This window comes from Montipora capricornis, chromosome 3 (assembly GCF_036669925.1).
Source record: "Montipora capricornis isolate CH-2021 chromosome 3, ASM3666992v2, whole genome shotgun sequence".
Lineage (NCBI taxonomy): Eukaryota > Metazoa > Cnidaria > Anthozoa > Scleractinia > Acroporidae > Montipora > Montipora capricornis.
Window position 1 is genome coordinate 74,894,850 of NC_090885.1, and position 20,000 is coordinate 74,914,849.

A 20,000-nucleotide genomic window follows, 5' to 3' on the forward strand; every position below is an offset into this window, starting at 1 on the left:
TTTAACTTTTATGCATGGAAAAGTGTCTCTATCTTCATACAAACATACAAGGAGAAGAATTTCTTATTCCTAGAGAGACCTTTGTTATTTTATAGGGTGGATCAAAGTTTTCTTTTTTATTCACTTCGAAACAATGTTGAAATTTCCCGCCTTTTTCCCGCCTTCCCACAACCACTGACAAACAGCAAAACACTGGGTTCCAGTTCTTTCCAAATATGGAGTTGGGGTGGTTGCTGTTCGGGACGTTCGCGCCATTTTATCATTGCATTTTCTATTCTCGAGCATGGAGTGGACAGTGGAGGAAGTTCGGCAGAAAATACAACAAAAATACAACAAAGACATCGCGAAAAAGTTTGAAGGTGAGATCTTATGAATTTTTTTATCTTTTATTTGGGAAGAAAAGTAAAATAGAATCCAAAATGCTATTTCAAGCACAGGTATGAACTCTGACTTTCTGTCCAAACCGTGTTCAGGTCTGCAACAAGATTACCGTAAGCTTAGTACGACATAAGGTTTTAGTTTAGTTTGCTGCACGTATGGACGTTAAAATCGTCATTAAGAAAGGTTACTTAGTGCAGGGCCTTGAGGTGAAATATCAATTTTCAGCTTTTCCTCTTTTCAAGCGTTTTAGGCCAAATGTCGTGAAGTTTATGTTAGCCATTGATAGCTGATCAGGAATGCGAGCCCTACCGTAAAATAGAAATTATATTGTTTAGTCGTTAGCTTAGTTAAAGAACTTTAGTTTTTGTTTTGTTTAGTTTTTGTCAGTATTTTATAACCTTTGACAGTGGATTTACTAGCTTATTGTTCTTCCAAATCTTGCAGAAGAGAACATCGACGGAAAAGCTCTAGCATACCTTGCTAAGGAGGGTACAGCGGCTCAGTTCTCTGCTTGCGGTTTAACTACAGTAGGCGACCAACTGTTGCTAAAAGAACTGATTTCTGAATTACCAGTTGCACAGATACCCTGTAGACGTAACAAGAAACCCACTGTGCAAGAGATCAAGGCCCTATCTGAGATGACCCAGAGAATCTACAAAGTGAAGTGAGTATTATAACTTATGTGTTCGGCCAGTAAACATTGTGCAAGTAAAGCCATTTTCTTCTTAACATCGACAGATCAACTGTGGATGTCCTTGCACCGCACATCAAGTTCAAAAGCCCCAGTTTTAGAAACAGGCGTTGTAAAATTAAAAGTTACATTTTATTAAGTATTAAAAGAAGTTGATAACATGGTGATTATTTTTTTGATACTACTTAACCCTCACAGAAGAAAAGCTGTTACAGATGCAACCACAAGCAAGTGGCCAGGTAACAACATTCCTGTATTTAAGAAAGACAACGAAGCAAAAAAAAGGAACTTGAGGCACTGGTTGAAAAGCTGTCACCTGACTGTACCTTTGAGCCAGCAGGATTTAATGTTGAAAGGATTAAACAACACATATTGGATGTCTTAAACGAGAGATGCCGCCGACATCGTAGTGGGCACGACTATAACAAGGCTAGTAGGATTTTTTTTTAAATTTTAATAACACATTACAGGGATATATAACGGATATTACATGGTTGCGTGGAGATACGAAATTTCTCTTTGAGTGTTGAAAAATATTACACTCGTTCAAATTGTGCATGAATTGGACACTGTTAGTGAATGTTTATCTTCCGAATCAATGTGCCCACAACTTTAGGGGTGGCGAATGATTTAATGAGAGACTCACTGAGATGGCGAGATCCTAGTCAGAAATTTGAGCCCAAGACTCTTTGGTAAGAAGTTTCGAGACCCTATAAAAAAAGTAACGACAACAACTTTTCCGAGACCCACTTTTTCTGAGGTACCATTCACCACCCATAACTTTCTCAGTGTTTACGGTAGCATTCCAGGGGTGCATCTTTTGATATTTCTTTCACCCAACTTAATTGCTGAAAGTGGCTCACACATATAATTATTTGTACAGAGATAATTCGTTTCCCCGGGCATACAATGTACATGAAAAATCTTCCAACCAGCCAATTTTCTAATAAGCATTAAAGTAGTATGTGAAGAGAATATTCACAATACATGCTGTAGGAATTACAACTTGCATGCATTTAAAAGGTAATGTTGCAGTTATGAATAAGAGGACATCTGGAGCTTTTAATTCCATTTATTTCTTTGCTTTGGTTAACAACCCTTTTTTGTAATCCACAGAGATGTGTACCCATACCAGCAGCAAAAGTGATTGTGCAAGTGGCGTTCAATGCCATAGGTTTCAAAGACGTGGCTAAACATCAGCTCATCTCTTGCATCAAAAAGTATAGTTTGAAACCAGCAAAGGAGACTCAAAACCTGGACAAAGAAAAGGCAGCTCAGATTGTCGCATCATATCTTCTTGATAACGAAATTGTACACAGTAATTCTGGAAAAGAACTGAAGCATATAACCCGAGCGGATATAATTAAAAGAAAGGCTTTTTAGGTTGCAGCCTAAGTTCTCTATCCTAATATACTGATGTAGGATATTCCCATTTCCAATCAAGTGGTGTTCAAAGATGGACACTAAAAATATGTTCCTGTTTTTGGTTAAAATTTAAGAGTCAGTCCATTCCTTAGTTAAGTACTAATTAAGTAATTAATTTTCTTCATAAACCGATCCTGTCTTACCTTGAGTTTTCCATAAATAGTAAATTACTGTAAAACCATGTTGGAAAGTTGTAGTCAAACATGAATGTGTTTCTTCATAAAGCAATTGTGTTTTACATTGATTTTTTACGGTGGCAAATGCTCATATACCACGACAGGAAGTCAGGCGAACACGAATGTGTTCCTTCATAAACCCATTCTGTGTTATTTGAGCTTTCACATATTTGGTGAATCCTATTTGACCATGATGTGAAGTTTAGTCATCCATGAATGTGTGTCTTCATAAACCCATCCTGTGTTACTTGAGTTTTCAGAATGGTAAATGCTATTTAAACCATGATGGGAAGTTTGTAGAACACGAATGTGTTCCTTCATAAACCCATCCTTTGTTACTTGAATTTCACCGTGGTAAATCCTATTAAACCATAATGGGAAGTTTAATCAACCATGAATGTGTTTCTTCAAAAACCCATCTTGTGATTCTTTTATTTTTGTATAGTGGTAAATGTTATTAAACCATGATGGGAATTCCTTCAAATATGAATGTGTTTCTCTGATATCCCATTAGATGATTTTTGCAATTTTCCACTATGGGAAATACTATTAAAACCATGATGGAAAGTTTAATCAACCATGAATGTGTTTCTTCAAAAACCCATCTTGTGATTCTTTTATTTTTGCACAGTGGTAAATGTTATTAAACCATGATGGGAATTCCTTCAAATATGAATGTGTTTCTCTGATATCCCATTAGATGATTTTTGCAATTTTCCACTAATGGTAAATACTATTAAAACCATGATGGAAAGTTGTTTTACATTGATGTGATTTTAATAAATTCCATAATGTAAAATCTCTTAAATCCATTAATGTTTTCCTTCTAAAATACATTAATGGTAAGTGTTCGGATTTTCCAACAATGTTTTTGTGAATGGGAATTTGCGGAATTCCCATTCAAAAAAACAGTAATGTTTTTTGGGAAAATTTTCCTGTGAAGGGCCCTTAGGCGTTTTAAATGACTTAGATTTAAAGGTGAAACAAAAGATGAAGTCGTTGAGACAAAAAGTAGAGGTAAGAGTCTTTAATTAATAGTCAATAGTTCGTATGTCATGTAAGCTTAATTACGGATTATTCTATTTTTTTGTAACCACCCGCGTAAGAATTTTTCGTTTGTTTTTTTCGTGTGTTTCGTGAAGATGCCGATAAATTCTTTTCCCTCTTATAAATTACGAGTATAATGAAAATGCACAAGCTGCATCAATTTATAGTTTCTGTTATCCTTTCACACTGTGACATCATGAAATTTTATGATGATGATACAAAGCGCTTTTTTTCAAAAAAAACCTGCGCACGTCGGGATAAAAGCAAGCATACAGCTAAAAACCCAAGAGATTTCTAATTGACCATTTTCACATTCCCCATAATACACTTTGTTTGCCCCCCCCCCCCCCCCCCTTCCCCCACATTTTGTATAAACCGTTGTTTTCAAATGCTCTTGGGAGTATGCAATGTCCCCAAGACATTTGAAAACAATGGGTTATGCAAACTTTGGGGGGCAAACAATGTGTATTATGGGGAATGTGAAAATGGTCAATGTAAATTCTTGCGCGTAGCTATTTACCATAACAAAAGAGGCCTTTTGGCCTAGCTTTCAAACGTAACAATCAAACAAAAGAATACTAAAATGGCGGCCATTTTGGAATAAGGTGTATTCTTTGCTTCAAAATGACTTCCTCTCAGGGTTTCAGAACTTCAGTTGACTTCCAACTTCCCTAAAATCCACATCCTCCGCATAATGATATTTTTCGCATAAAACAGAAGAAATGCCTGATATTAGTGATAAAGCAGCTGCTTACCACCCTCACAAACATAAAAGCCAAAGATATTGACTATTTTAAAACGCTTATTTCCTGATACGCCTTTTCGTTCGCAAGCTGAAAGGTGGTAAGCAGTTTTCACACATTTTTCGGCAATAAGCGTGGACTCTAGTTAAACGTTTTCATAACATACCCTAGGCTCGAAATTTTAAAAAAAGATACAAGATATGAAAATTTTGCCACAAGTTATAGTCGCAAATTAAATTGCATCGTTTGTAAAAGTACTTACTCACTTATCCTTATCGGGCCCATGAGGACTCTTAAGGCCAGTTTTTTTGGTTTCCATAATCAGATAATGTTTATGGCGTGCGGGGATTAGCCGCACACCCAACCCCCAACCTGGAGGACCAGTGACTACCATTTAGTCTGGCCTCCACCCTTTGGCCTGCCCTCCAAGGTTGGACCTGCTGGGGGGATACCCCGGACGGTAAAGCTCTCAAGGTCACTGAGGCACGCAAGCTCCCCCACCACGACAAGGCAGTAGTCTACGGGGGAAATTTGTAAAAGTAGGATCTGCTAAATCTGCGAGCCAGCGAGCCATGTGAATTTCACATTTAAATCTTAGTACCCATTTCAAATAGTGCTGATAAACAGTTGTTAAGTCTAAGCATTCGCATGTTGACTCGCATAGCTCGCCATGTTGGCTAGCATCACTCACTGCCATGGCTTGCATGACTCGCAGTCATGATTCGCATAGCTCGCAGCCATGACTCCCATGACTCGCATGGCTCGCTGGCTCGCACATTAGCACAACTGTTGACCATTTTGAGTGCAAAACAGCTTGACTTTGGGGCCTTGCAAAACTGGCAGATTTGAGCACTGAAGTCTAAAATTTCATAATAATCCTGCATTCCAAGGGATAAATATAATAATTATTATTATAACTATTGTAAACAATTTTCTTGAAAGGTACTGAAAAGAACTTCACACATGACTTACAATTTCAGGGCTTAGAACAATTGGCATCAGAGCAAGACAAAGAATCAGACAGACTATCGATACTTGCTGCAATGCAACATCACAGAAAAGAAATGTTAAGGTGCATATTCAGTGTTAATTAATTTAATTTAATTTAATCAATTTTGCACTCAGTCTGCAATTGAAGGACTAGATCAGAATGAAACAAATGAACCATTTGAGGTATTCCACTCAAGTTAGTGATATAAAAAGATAAATTCATAATCATATTATATTGCCATACTCCATTCAGACTAATAATAATTATGTCCATGGCCCTTTACAATAAAATTTTATAACAATTAATTTCAAATCAAATCAAATCAAATTTGTTTATTTCTGCCTCTTGCAGTTTATAAAGACTGAATTACAGGCAGGGTCAGGAACAACATTAAGTAGTACAAAGTCAAGACATTAAATATTACAATGATTATAAAAAATATAAATTATAAATAATAACCCCTCACATACTACCGGTAATGCCTTTAATGTGGGAGGATATTCGCACACCTGCAAGTAATGAATTGACTAAAACGATCAGTATTACATGGCTTAATTATTACTCTCAGACTGGTGGTATTATACTTAGCGATTCCCTTATCTCTACTCTACATGATAACAGCTAGGCTGGGGAAAAAGGGGTTGGGAGGCACAATTTTAGAAGTTACAAACCTCTTACAAGCGGTGTCCCTTCGATCCCTCCCGTACAGAGGCCAAACCCAATATGGATAGGGCTTGTTCATAAGATGCACTTGGTGCTGTGATCCCCAGCGCCTGTTTCCGGATGCTTTCCAGAGCATTACATAAATATTGGGGCAGGTTAGCAAATACCGCACAGGCGTACCCGAGGACGGATCGGATATGTGAACAATAACAGACAGTTACTACATTAACTACATTTAGTTATTCTGTACAAGCTAAACAAACAAAATTACAAACTTGGACAGCCACAACACAGGGATTTCCATCCCCTAATCTTCACCAACAGCTTGGGTTCTTTAATGTCCAATGTTATTAACAGTAAGGGGTGAGAGTCTGGGCGTATGGTCTATAGTCCTAATCTGAGAAAATTTGAAAGTCAAGTCATTTGTGGATGTTATAACAAAGGCAGCACTTTCTCCTCAGTGTGCATGTATTTTAAGACCCTGAGTGTTGGTTCGGCTGCTGTCGGAACCCAGCAGGTCAGTGGTGAATAAAACGTTTGGACGCTTTCCTATGCTTGTGCAGGCACAGTCAATAATTTTTTGTCATCATTATCTTCTTATCCCTTGATCCCTTCTTCTCCCCTGGGGAGAATGTTGTATAAGTCCACAACAGACCACCGTGGGAGATTGATTTAAAATTCCAAAACCATTGATTTCATGTACATGAGGACAGGGTAGTAATTTTTTTCCTTTGCAAGGTGGTCTGGCATATTGCTTTCTAGATAAAAGTTTTACTCAGTCAAAGAATTGCAGGGACAGCTGAGAGAGAAATATACATGTACATGTAAGTTGCTGGCTTTTACTGGACAGGTGTATGGGAGGAGGTTTCATTTCTCTTTGCTAAATGTTTGATCACCATGTTCTTGATTTTGACATGTGAAATGGATGAAAATCAGGCAATGGTGCATTAATTTTAATTTATAAATTCACAGCCTATTTGCCCTCTTTTGTGATTCTGTTGTCAAAATCAGTCAATTTCAGTGTCTCTGATTATCAAGTCCAGTGTCTCTAAAGCCTTTATTACAAAATGATAAGAAAAATGATAAAAGTTAAGCATGAAAAATGAAGCCTAGGTAAAAAGTTTAACTTTAGTGAGAAGTAATTTAATCTTCCCAAGTTTCCTTTTCCAGCAAAAATTTCACTTTAAACCCTCTTACACATATTTATTTTATTTACAATCTTTGCCTAGAACATATTCTTTAGTTTGTTTCCTTCAAAGTATGGTCAACTTTTACAACTTTTTCCCTCAGTTTACAGGGATCAATCAGGAAAGCTAATCTGGCCTCCAGAGCCCTTATAGACAAAAGTGAAAAGGAAGAGTTGCTTGGGGGGAAAAGATCAAGCATCAGACAAAGGTGAGTTAAAGACATTAATTCGTAAAAACTCATTTTTAACTGTTCCCTTCCAGAGAGTAACACTTACCAGTACATTGGATATGAGTCAATTTTCACACATCTTATCGGCACCGATCCTGATACTTACCAAAAGGAAAACTCGCTTAAGCAATATTTTTATCGTAAACTACATTTACTAAGCTTTCTTCTGATGTATAGTTTGTTAGGATTTTATTGAAACTAGCGCACAAACAAACTTTTTCCCGAAGGAATCCCGCGAAGGTGGGAAGTAACCTTAATTAACTGGTGACCTAGGGATTTCATGTGTCTACTTTGGGCAGGAATTTTATTGATCGGGTCCGAGTTTTGTCGATCCGATCCAATCTGGTCCGGTCCGGTCCGGTCCGGTCCGGTCCGGTCCGGTCCGGTCCGGTCCAGTCCTGGTTTTGGCGACGGCCCAAGAAATGCTTTGTTGTGAAAAAAAATTTGGTTCAAGCATTTACCTCCAAAATTGACCACCATTTGTTTTCCTCCTAACTTACAGTACAACTGAGTATAATTCAAACCTGCGAGTCATAAGAATCCCCAGGCAGGTATGTTTTGCAGGTTGCGTGACTGTTACATGACGCTGTTTACGATAGACGGACTATACTTGCCGAAGGGTGAAGTTGCACTTGTTGTTACTATGTGAAAGATGCCAACTACTTTATGTAAGAACCCCTGATGAGTATATGGGTTAACTATTTTTAGTGCCAGCAGTTTTCCACTTATTAAATTTCAACCTGCAACCTGCAAAACATACTTGCTGCATAACAATAATTTTATCACTTCCCGACTTGTAAGGAGATTTCCTTAAGTCCTTAGTTCCTAAACCACCCTGCGAGCAGAGCCTCCTTTTGTCTTTTTCTTTACTGAGGAGGAGAAAAGGAGGCTCTGCCCGAATCGCGTCAACTCTTTGAAGCCGCCGCAGCCCAAGCTTCTGGACTAGTCAATCTTGTTTTCTCTCGTCAAACTGGTTTTTCCAGTGCGAGCGTCCGTTTAGTGACAAAACCGATGGTTATAATTGAGCCCGCTGTACCATGAAAAACCAAGATGGCCGTGAGATCTGGCATATGAGGCTTGGGTTCGAGACTGTATCCTGGCAACATGCAGCGCATATTCAATAAAGATCTTACTCGATTCATGCAGAGCCTTTCTCGAGAACGCCAAAATCAAGCAAGCAAAAGAAAGGCTCTGCTAGCAGGGTGTTCCTAAACATGCATGTCTACAGAACAGTTGAGAGAAAACATGTATACACTCGGGTACATTTTGGTCCCCTAAATTAATGCTGATGCCTACAGTACTTACTAGTAAGAGAGAGTTTTTGCTTGGCTTCAAATTTTAAATGATTATTTTGCCCAAATAATTATTTTGGGAATTGAAGTCTTTTCTCATGTACAGTACATACATGGCAGCTGAATGAGTATCCTGCAAGTCAGTATCTAGAGAATAAAATATTGCTACTGTAACAACAATAATTAATTTTATTATTAGTTCAAAGTTCACTGCGCCATATAAGTTTGGCTATTCAGCTTTGCGACTTGTTGAGTGACTTAAGGCAAGTTTTTTTCACCCACAATCTGCAGCAGCTGCTTTAAAACTATATCAGGAGCAGTTGTGGCTCAGATGGCTAGTGCGCGGCTTTCGGAGCGAGAGGTCCCCGGTTCGATCCTCGGCGACTTCTGTTTCTGTCTTTCCTCTGATTCGTGTAGCTATAGCTTTAAATACCCTTAAAATGGAGCAATGACAGAGGGAAGGGCGCACCGTCGGCTTCCACTGATACCAGCCTCGTAGCTGAAGGATCTACCAACGATAAATAAAGTGACTTTAATTTACCTTTTATGGTTGTCACCCTAGATATTATGTTCAACTTGTACAAAACTACTGTTACATTATTGTGTAGGTGCAATTTTTCTCCTGTTTGTTTGTTCTTTGAACATGGGGGATCTCTTGACACTTTCACATCTTATTTGTTTGTGTCACAGAAATCACATGTATGACTCATTGTTTTTTCAATTTTTCATGGATCTACAATGTAGAATTTGAATTGGTTGGTCAGTGATTGACTGATCCTTGCTTGTCAATGACCAGTTCTTCATAGTTATTGCAACTGTCTCCATTATTTTCAGGAATTTTAGCAAGGAAAACTTAGCCAAGACAGCAAGTAATATTACTCAAGATTTAATGAGCATAGCAAGAATGATGGAAAGACAGGTCAAACAAAACGAGGCAGATGTGCAGACGTTAGGTTGGTTAAGTGATATTGGATCATTCGCAAGCAGCATTACTGATAATAAATTGATTGTGATTTTGTAGTTTCAGAAAACATTCAAACCACCATCATGGAGGGAATTGCAAATTATGGAGGGTTGACAGGGCCGTAGCCAGTATGAGGCAAACCGACCGAGGCACTTGCCTCAGTCATTTTTTTGTATTTTTTAAAATACATTTAAAGCCTGATTCCAGTGTTGTCTTTAAAAATGTGCTCATTATAAACACCTAGAATACAAAAGAGAATTTAACCATGGACATTGCCTTAGTCATATTGTTTTTCTGACTACAGCCCTGGTTGAGGGGTAAAATATCCTTGGAAATCCCATAGGGAAGGAGATTTAGAGGCAAAATTCACATCCAGACATGTTTTTTGATCCTTTACAACAATTTGTGTTAAATACAGTGTAGATGAGAACCTCTTTGTGGAGACTTGGGCTCAGTTGTTCGAAAGCAGATTAACTTGATCCAGGATTAGCATAAACTTTCATTTCATGTTTTCAACTTTTTGCTTATTTTTGCTTTTCAAGATTGACTTTTAATGTAACGTTTTGCCGAATATCAGCATTGAACAGCATTTGGGGGTAGAGAATAAACCCCTTGATTTTTAATTCCTAACCTGGGACTAGCGCTAATTAGCTTTTGAACAACTGGGCCATGGGATCTTGTGAGTTCCAGATGTTAAAAGATCATGCTCCACCCTGAAGCTCATAAATAACATTAAAATTAATTTTATTGCTTGTGCTTTGCGCGTGAATCAACTGTAAAGCTAAAGTATCCAAAAAAGTCAAATTTATTTGCAAATTCTTATTACTTTATCCTGATCTTTTGTTTATTTCTTTGAAGCCTCATCTTCTGCACAGATCAAAGGCACTCACGAGGAATACAGGGGTTTATCAAGCATCATACAAATAAGCAAAAACTTGCTTAACAAGTACAACAGGAGAGAAGTGACAGATCGCCTGCTGATCTTCTTTGGACTTGTTCTTTTCTTTTCCACAGTTCTTTATATTTTGAAAAAACGGCTTCCAATATTTGGAGGATAAATAGATCAGGAGATCTGACTTGTGTTGTCTTCATTTCGAAGCTACTGGAATAAAGCAATGGATTCTTTAGAAAAAAAGAGAGAGAGTTGGTTGGGTGCCTTTTGCATTCTGTGGAGATATGATTGTTGCTTAAAATGCCAGTCAAACTCAGTCCTCAGATGAAATAAAGAGGAGGTTAGTTAGCTGTTGGCCCTACTTGAACTTTGAAGGACAACAGTTACTGCAGTGGAATCACTTTTTTATACACAAGTTTCAACTGAACATTGTTGGATGTAGGACCAGTTCAAATATGTATTTATTAGAGAAGAAAAAAATGTGGAATATTCTATGATTAATGAATGAAGAGAATCAACAAAATAATGTATTAATAACAAATTAAGGAGAAAGAAATGCATAAGTTGTAAGAAAGGTTTGGGTGCAGGAGTGGTGAAAATTTAATTATCACGGTGAAAAGCCCTTGATTCTTATTTCATCATCATTTTATCAATCTCAGCACTTCCCCAAATATCTTAATTTTAGGTTGTTGTGTTATTGTAAATGAACATAATGATGTATGAAATAAATCATACACTGAACTGCAGATACGTTAATCAGCAGGGTTCTTGTTAAGAGCCGGTAACCGGTTATTTTTACCAGCTGTTCAAGTAAATGTTACCGGCTGTTTCACTGAAATATTTACCGAAATTATCCAAGGAATGTTCGTCTGTTCAAAGGTGAAATTACATTTCGTTTATGGGAAAATATTGCTTTCCCCCTCCAACCAATCCTGTGAAGATATCTGGCACATGTTATTGTTTCGAAAATATACCATTTGCAGACCTTCCAACTCTCACGCATTTTGCGTGAGACACACGCATTTGATATATTTCTCACGCCCACACGCGTAGACACCACTTTCTCACGCTGACTTTTACGCCTCCAGCGTCCGTCCTAAAAGCAGCTAAATCTGTTACTTATGAATACAACAAAGCACATAAGCGTAAGCTATAATGGTCAACATTGAAGTATAGGTTAATGCTGATGGCTAGTTGCGAGCTAGTCAGTGTTGTTGTTTTGTAAATACGAAAACCCAGAACTTTTACTTCTTAAACGGCAATATTAATCAAAGAAGTTACATAAATTATTGAATGCAGATGTCAGAAAAGTGTTACTTTTGAGATTTTATGGGACATTTTTGTACCTTTAGAATTTTGTAAATCTTTTCTGAAAATGCAGAAAATCGCATTTCAGGGACTCAAATTTTCAAAATTTTTCCGGGGGGGCATGCCCCCGGACCCCCCTAGGTGACTGCCAATGAAATAGCATAACCTACTTTCCTTTTGCTGAGTATTAAATTAATTTAGCAGCTGCTGGCATGTGACAGCGATCGATACGAACGTCAAGTTAAGACTTGAGCTTGCCAACCCATGCAGGGGCAGGTAACAAAGTTACCTGCTATTTTTGGTTTTTTACCTCCTGTGCAAAAACTTAGCAAGAACCCTGCAACTAAACCTATGATCCTTGCAGTTATGGACGTAATTTCTGCAATTGCGTATACTTTAGATGCCTGAAAAACTCAGGTCTTCAAAGTGGTTTGAACCTGTGGCCTCGTGATACTGGTGCGAATCTCTACCCAACTGAGCTATGAAGCCACTGACATTGGGAGCTGGTCATTTGTGGGTTATAATTTTCCCGCGAGGAATGAATCAATGAACAGAAAATTGGAATCACCATTCCTGACATAATAATATTAAGCTGTCTGCAATTTTGTGAACTTTGAAAAGAAGAGTTAAATAACTTCAACAATCAATGAGTGGACCAAGTCAGTGATTTTATTATTCCACTATTACATCATTTTGCCATATTTGGTCAAGAGAACGCGCAAAATATGAGACGGTATTACACTGTAGAACAGAGCAAATACAGACGGAACTGGAGTTTTCGATGAACAAAATGGTTTTCAACACCATACAAAGCCCGAGAATTTAGCTTGTCATCGCTTGTCTCTCGTCACTTCGTTTATACAATCAAATAAAGCAGGGGCGGATTTAGAGGGGGGCCGAGTCGGTCGCGGCCCCCCCTTTCAGTTCGTCGGAGATTTTTTTTTTGTCAAAATATACAATAATTTTATCATTTTGTAAGCAGTCTGTTGGAGCTTTTAATTTTTTTTAGCTAAAGCGTGATTTTTCGCTAATAGTATGACCAAAGTTGTGCGAATAAACTGTCAACTTACAGGCGTTAATATTATCCTTTCGAAATGAGGAAGAAGACTGGATGCGAAATACTTGTCTAGTGTCAACCTATCTTACAGAGACTGTAACAACGTAAAATCTTAATGCCTATATACATAATTATATATATTTTGTGACTTTGGAGCGAAGAGTCAAAAACCATGTATCATTATAACCATAACTTATAATTTTATTCAATATGGAATCCTGATACATTACGTTCCAGATTGCACCAGAGTGCATGTAAGAGTACCCAATTTTCAAAATTTTCTGGGGGGGCATGCCCCCAGACCCCCTAGAAAGTAGCGCCTAAGGCGCTACTGAGGCGCGCTAACGCGCGCTGATTAGTATTCTTGTTCGGCCCCCACTTTCAAAAAACGCTGGATCCGCCCCTGAATAAAGGACATTTGGCTGGCTTTCTGTGCCGTTTACATTGTTCGCAAGCACCCTGAAGGACAGATGATGCACTTTTTTAGAACCACTCTTACCAAATAAAATTGAAGCAAAATAACACCTTTTTGTATAGTGGAATAAATCTCTTATTCGATGGTTTAACATATAATACTCGCGGACATTTTGATAAAATTTAATATCCGCGCGTATTATATGTTTAACCATCGAATAAGATGTATTTATTGCACCACAAAATTGCAAGTTTGCAAAAATACAACAGAAAATGTGAGTAATAAATTACACCTATACCTAGGCCTTCTGAGTTATACAATTAAAAATACCATACCATTAATTTTGTAAGAGTAAGACTTGCATATCTACAGGTTTAAGTTATAAAATGTATGGGGTCCTGATAATCTTTGTTTACAGGTTGGATGACAAGAACTTGGCAATGTCTTTTTGAAAGATTCAGTTTATTATTATGCATATGCATTATGCATAGCATTTTACTAAAATCGCATAACTACATGTAATCATCACTTGACTCGGGGTCCAGTTGTTGTAATCAATGCCAAATAAAATGAACCCAAAACTCACTGGCGTTTCAATAATTCACATTTATTTTCACCAAAGATAAGCTTCACCCCTACTTTCAACAACATCTAGATTACCAAGATTCATTTCAACACCTACTTCAGAGAATGAAGCCAACAATTATTTTTTTGTAGCTATAGAATAGCTTTTCCACTAGAATTATTTTACAACTCCAAGCACACTTCATAGAACGAAGCCCAAAAATACCACTATATTGCTGTCATTGTTTTTCCTACCACTACATAAAGAACTGCAGTACTTAACTATTATTATTATTATTGGCAGTGATTGTAGAACTCTGTTCACTTCATAAAATGAAGAATTCAAATATTCTTTAAGAGGACGTTGTTAGTGACTCAATCATATTTTTATAAATTATCACTGATGTGGTTCTTTTGATCGACTCCTGGAAAGTACGATAAGTCTTTAAGGATTATGTAAACTAAATTTTGAGAGCACTTGTCAGCTCAGTATTGAAATTATTACATGACCAAGTTCTTTTGTAGTCAGAAAACCAAACATTTGTTCGTTGGGACACCTTAGCTAAGCACTTCTCTTTTATTGAGCCTAGAAAAGTTGTCTCATTAACCGAATGCATAAATGGCGACCAAAAAAATTATTCTTTTGTTTATTTGCTAATTAGACTCACTAGCCTCGTTTGCATGGACAAAATACAAAAGAAATGCTGCTTGAGAGTGAAGCTAGTGAGTATAATTAGCACATAAACAAAACACATTTTTGGCGGCCATTTATGTCCCGGCCCATTAACCCTTTCACTCCCAAGAGTGCCACTTAAAGATTTTACTCTGTCTAACGCCAGACGATTTTACTCATCAATGGGGAACCCCATAGGGGTGAAAGGGTTAAGGTTCAGCCTTGCTGCTTTCCACAGTTTAGGTTAGGGTTAGGTTTTAGGGTTAGCGTTAGGCCCTTGGAAATGCTATATAAAATATATGGCCTATGGGTATCTACTCAAAACACTGATTGTTAAATATTACTACAAAGTACAAATGCATAATTATTATTTGTGTCAATTCTACAATGTGTTTCATGCTGCTGATTACACATATTTTGATGCAACAGCAGCAACAAGCGCTGCTCCTTTACCAGACCCATCTTCAGATAGCATGAGTGTGATGTCACCCTGCGGCAGAAGTTCCCTTAGAGTTTCCTCCATGTAACACTTGAACTGTGGATGTTTCTTAAATACACTTCCGTCAACAGCAATAGTGGTGGTGTAATTCTTTGTTTTCTGTTAATCAGAGTGGTAGTAATTAATTTTATTGAGGTTTTTTTGTAATACATGTAACAACATCCAATGTCATGTGGTGTGAAAACTTGATGATCTGGTGTGATGAATATTAACCTGGGCCTAGTTATTCAAACGATGGATAGCGCTATCTCCTGGATAAATCTTTATCCAGTGGATAAGTCATTGTGAAACCAATTGCGTTATCCAATGAATAGTGATTTATCCGATGGATAGCGTTATCCACCTTTTGAAAAACTGGGGCCTGGTGTTAAAAGGAGGATACACTACCCTACAGTGTATGCCTCATAAAAACAAGCATGCAGTTAACAAACATTGCAACATTTTTTTCCTGGAAAGCGTGTGCTCAAACAATGTTGTGAAAGACTCCAGCAAATGTTAAAAGACCTTGATAGACTCTCTATCCCCAAACATGAGTTTAAGCTGCCACTCTTCAACAGTTTTGAGGGACCCTGTCAAGGTGACAATAATACTACTCTGCAATGATATCGTAACTAAGTGAAGTACGATCGTCTGGATCGGTGTAGTCTTGAGAAGGACTGTTTTAGGTGACACTGACATTTGGACAACCTGTACAGAGGCCAACTTCAGAGTCAGTAGATGCGAGAAACCAAGACTGAGCAGAAAACTTCATTGTATTAATTTGTGCAATGGAATTTTTGCATTGCTTTCCCAAAAAACCAGATCTTTCCAGCTAATCACAAGTCTTGCATGAGAAATTATTACCCATGGGATTGGGAATGGTCACTCATGCAACCTAAATCTTATTTAAGAACTCGTCTAAAAGTACCTTGATCTGTGTAAATGTCATAAGATTACATAGACCTAGTATGGGGCTGTAGGCTCCGGATAGATGGCATAAATACAACTGACATTACACAAATCACTTGACTCTGAAGATGGCTTCCCGCTCAGGTTGTGAAAACGTCAGTCCTTGCCATCCTAAACAGTCCCTCTCAGGACCAATCGCACTTCACTTAGTTATGATTATGACTCCTCGGTCAAGTCAAGTCAAGTTTATTGCATTAATACACTTACAATGAACATTTATTTAGCTTTTGTGAGGACAGTCTCACCAGCTATAGTTTACAGGTACAACACATGAAGAGAATAAAGAAAACAAAAGAAAGAATCGTACCATAATACAAATAGATAACAGTAGAATTTGAAATCTAAAATCTCTTAACTAAGGAAACTACAATAACGTTATGTATATTTCATAAATCCAGTAAAACAACAACTAATCATAATTTCGAAAAATATAAAGTTGTCAATCATATACCTGACAAAATGTAGTTTTCTGATAACGTTTTTAAAAGCCTTAAAAGACTGGATACATGTAGTTCTGTATCAGTTCAAACCATTCATTGGGTTCAAGCCATTTATGGTGTTGTTAAACCAATATTGACAAAATTGTTAAAGAAGTGCGATTCTGTTTTCGGTAATTGTGAAGAAGAGCTCCCCAAAAATCCTGTCGGCCGACTGTCGGTAAACTTTCGGCCGACAGTTGACCGACAGCTTACCGACAGTCTACCGACAGCTAACCAACAGGTTACCGATCGGTTAAGAAAAAAGAAAAATTGTGGTAAAAACGAGCAGTTAACGTGACATTCCGTAATGGTGATGTATGACTCGACAGACTTCACCTACTTACCGATCAACTGTTATCAGTTGTTATCAGATGCGTATAGGATATATCACTTGCGTAATTTACAACACACCAGACAATCTAAGAATCGCATTGGAAGATAATTTAATCGAAAACTCAGCTAAAAACTCTGAAAGCCATAAGCTACGTATCAATACAAACACTTTCCTTCAAATCGCCCTACAATGCAACGCGGCCTCTTATGGTATGTCATGTATGTATGATGTTTACAATGTGGGCAAGTATCGCTAGCCAACACTAAAACAGTGGACAAAAGCCATATTAGTAGTACAAGTGCTGCTCAAGGTATCGTTATGAACTGCCTTTAACTCTTTTCGCGTAGTTTAGAAGCAATAGACAAGTAAATGCTTACGATCATTTTAGTTTGTCCCGCCGACAGGGTTTTTGGGGAGCTCTTCTTCACAATTACCATTTACCCTGTTGTCTCACACTCGCTCGCTTTCAGGAACAATCCTGCATATTCCTTAGCCCCTTTGAATTAAATCAATATCAACCCCATCCCCCGCTTGTACATTTAATACAAGACTATGAAAGAGCAGGTGTCTAGGCCTACAGAAATGGCATCAATAGCAAGCTCAATGGTAGAGAAATTTAAATCATAAAACAACCAATTTCAACCAATGAAATAAATTAAAAGGTCAATTTGTGAGTGATCAACACAGGTACACCTTAAGTACTGCATGATCGATCCCATAGTAACAAATAAATTATTAATTTATAAAGTCACCTTGACAAGGGCAACGATTCCAGCAGCTGCAAGCCTGGCTGCCCGGACAGAAACAGCTGCACACACACGTTGAAGAATGTCAATATCCCACTCAGTTGCAGTCACTTCCATTTCATTCAAAACTTCACTGATCTTGTACCTGTCATGGCTGATCAAATGAAAGAAGTTCATACACTTTCAAACTGATGACTGTATGAATACCTAATAAGAACTTCCAAGTTTTTTGCCTTTGGGCCAAAACACAAGGAGGTAACAAAGAAGTCCCAGTGTAAAAAGGGTAAAATTGTATGAATTGGTAGATATTGTAGGGGGAATTAATCTCGATTTGCTCAACCAGCACGGGCACACAAGGTGGTATCTGGTATTGCTTAAACAGGCCAGCAAGTGGCATTGGTAGTGTTCTACACGACCAAGGTGTTTTAGGAGTCACGAAGTCGAAACTCGCACAGAGAACCCAGGTGCTGTTCGGGTTAGCAATTGAAAAATCAAACATTGATCAGAAGCAGATCTGATACAAATCGAGTTCCCTGGCCCAGAAACTGATTTTGTCTGGACACAAATCAGAAACAGCCCTGGGCCAGAGACGATTTGTCAGATGCAAATGGGAAACAGGGGCAACTTGCTCAGCAGCAGTAAATTATTTGTGTGTAAGCGGAGACCACTATTTTAAATAAAAGACAAATAAAATGGTTTTTGAAAAAAAATTGCTTAACTCTCGGTCATAAGTCAACCCCCAAATTTGTCAAAGAAGTTTATCCTAGGAACTAATTCAAGCATACAACATTGGGCAACTACGTTTTGAAGAATCCTCAGCTGGACCAGCAGATGTTAGAGTGGTTTACTGAACAACAAGATCAAGGTGAGCATAAGAAATTTCTTCAATTGAAATCAGTCTGGTAAAAGTGGATTCGCATTAGTTTTGAAAACAAGGTAATTCACACACAAGTACGTGCTTTTATTTTTCAATGCGTGGGAACAGATATGCTTCTTATTGGTCGGATCTTGCATTGTCATCAAAGATCTATTAAAATCAAAGTAAAAAAACTCTATGATGCTTCAATGAAATCGATTGCATCACAAAATATCTCTTGATAATATCTACTTTTAAATAGGTTTTTTCTGTGAGTGGATTGATGCTGTGTCAAAAAGCAAAGGAACTGGTGACAGATCCTGGCTTTCCTTGCAGCTTGGCTGGTACCAGACAAAAAAAATTGGCTACAAGTTGATCAGAGAATTTGCATGAAGGTTTGTACTGTTCTTGATATCTTTGAGGAAAAAAGTCACCTAAACTCTCGGCTTTAAGCCAAACCTCCTTTTTCATATCAATTTGACAGATTCAAGTCCCAATTTCGAAAAAGAAAAAAGCTCAGCTCATAGGCAAATACTTACAGTAATTTCATTTCAAGCAAAGCTTAACAAAAGACAGTAAAATTTAATTAGACAAATGCCAAAATGTAGAAAGACTGGGACTCGTGTTACTGTGTTAATAACTGCATCTCTCTAAATTGAGACCAGTTGGTTGCCCTGGATATGTCCAGGGGGTTCAAATGGAGGCCAGGTAGCCAGCCTCTCAACTGACTAATGCTCCTGTGGCCAGCAATCCCCCGCAACCCAGCCATGAGGCCTCCACCATGCCAGGCACCCAGGCTCCTGTCACACTGATAAACAGTGGAAATAGGGAGGGAGGAAGGAAAGGCCTAACTGAACAAGCAAAATGTCCGATGAATTGCCATGTGGTTGAGTGACTGGATTAGCATGCACCTGCGCCAAACACCGCTGGCCGCTCTTAGATGATCAACCTGCCGAGACCATGCACTACAGTAACCACTCTTTGTTGTTAACTTTGTGAAACTGCATTTAACTGCCTTTATTTTTATTAAATTCTTACCTTTCAATTTCAGAGACAAACTTGGTCAAGAAGCTATCCTTGCTGCTGAATTTCCCTGCTTTGCCACCAAAAAGCAGTTTCTTCTCAATAAGACAGAGACAAACAAGTCTAGCTAATTCACCAAGATACATTCCAGAAATCATCTTCTCAAACCTTTATGGAGTATAAATTAAAGCAAAAAGCAAGTTACTCATAAATACTAGCATTTACTAAGCGGAGTTACTCCCAAATCCAAAGCTTATGTTCTGTATGACGCCCAAACACATTTCTCTTTAAAGTCCCCTCTTTTTAGGGCAATCCCTCACCCAGTCATAAGCCTTGTATTAATGAAATGATCAAAATGATTTTAACAGATCTACATAATTATTCAAATAAAAAAAACCCTTACAACTGCACTCCAGG

General features: G+C 37.9%; 3 protein-coding genes across 8 annotated transcripts in view; 2 read left to right on the forward strand and 1 right to left on the reverse strand.

Moving 5' to 3' along the window:
• Nucleotides 1-11,422, forward strand: part of LOC138044110 (vesicle transport protein SEC20-like) — a 12,995-nt gene extending 1,573 nt beyond the window's left edge. Inside the window, exons 2-6 of one of the 2 annotated variants that reach the window (XM_068890763.1) lie at nucleotides 3,610-3,690; nucleotides 5,444-5,535; nucleotides 7,408-7,512; nucleotides 9,660-9,778; nucleotides 9,847-11,422. In XM_068890763.1, the coding sequence (XP_068746864.1) occupies nucleotides 3,610-3,690; nucleotides 5,444-5,535; nucleotides 7,408-7,512; nucleotides 9,660-9,778; nucleotides 9,847-9,914 (465 nt within the window). In that variant the 3' untranslated portion in view covers nucleotides 9,915-11,422. The remainder of the gene's footprint in view (nucleotides 1-3,609; nucleotides 3,691-5,443; nucleotides 5,536-7,407; nucleotides 7,513-9,659; nucleotides 9,779-9,846) is intronic. The other variant, XM_068890762.1, reaches the window with a different exon arrangement.
• On the forward strand, nucleotides 220-2,721 carry LOC138044112 (uncharacterized). The gene is made up of 4 exons (XM_068890764.1): nucleotides 220-359; nucleotides 826-1,045; nucleotides 1,271-1,501; nucleotides 2,189-2,721. Exons 1-3 carry the CDS (start codon nucleotides 284-286, stop codon nucleotides 1,455-1,457), a joined length of 483 nt encoding a protein of 160 aa, XP_068746865.1. The 5' UTR covers nucleotides 220-283; the 3' UTR covers nucleotides 1,458-1,501; nucleotides 2,189-2,721.
• Nucleotides 11,423-14,047: 2,625 nt separating the features above from the next.
• LOC138044115 (hexokinase-4-like) overlaps nucleotides 14,048-20,000 on the reverse strand; it is a 21,283-nt gene continuing 15,330 nt past the window's right edge. For all 5 annotated transcript variants that reach the window (XM_068890772.1, XM_068890769.1, XM_068890771.1 and 2 more), the window contains 4 exons: nucleotides 19,987-20,000; nucleotides 19,599-19,751; nucleotides 17,711-17,858; nucleotides 14,048-15,296 (listed from right to left, as the gene is read on the reverse strand). The exon at nucleotides 19,987-20,000 is cut by the window's right edge and continues 279 nt beyond it. In XM_068890772.1, the coding sequence (XP_068746873.1) occupies nucleotides 15,105-15,296; nucleotides 17,711-17,858; nucleotides 19,599-19,751; nucleotides 19,987-20,000 (507 nt within the window). In that variant the 3' untranslated portion in view covers nucleotides 14,048-15,104. The remainder of the gene's footprint in view (nucleotides 15,297-17,710; nucleotides 17,859-19,598; nucleotides 19,752-19,986) is intronic.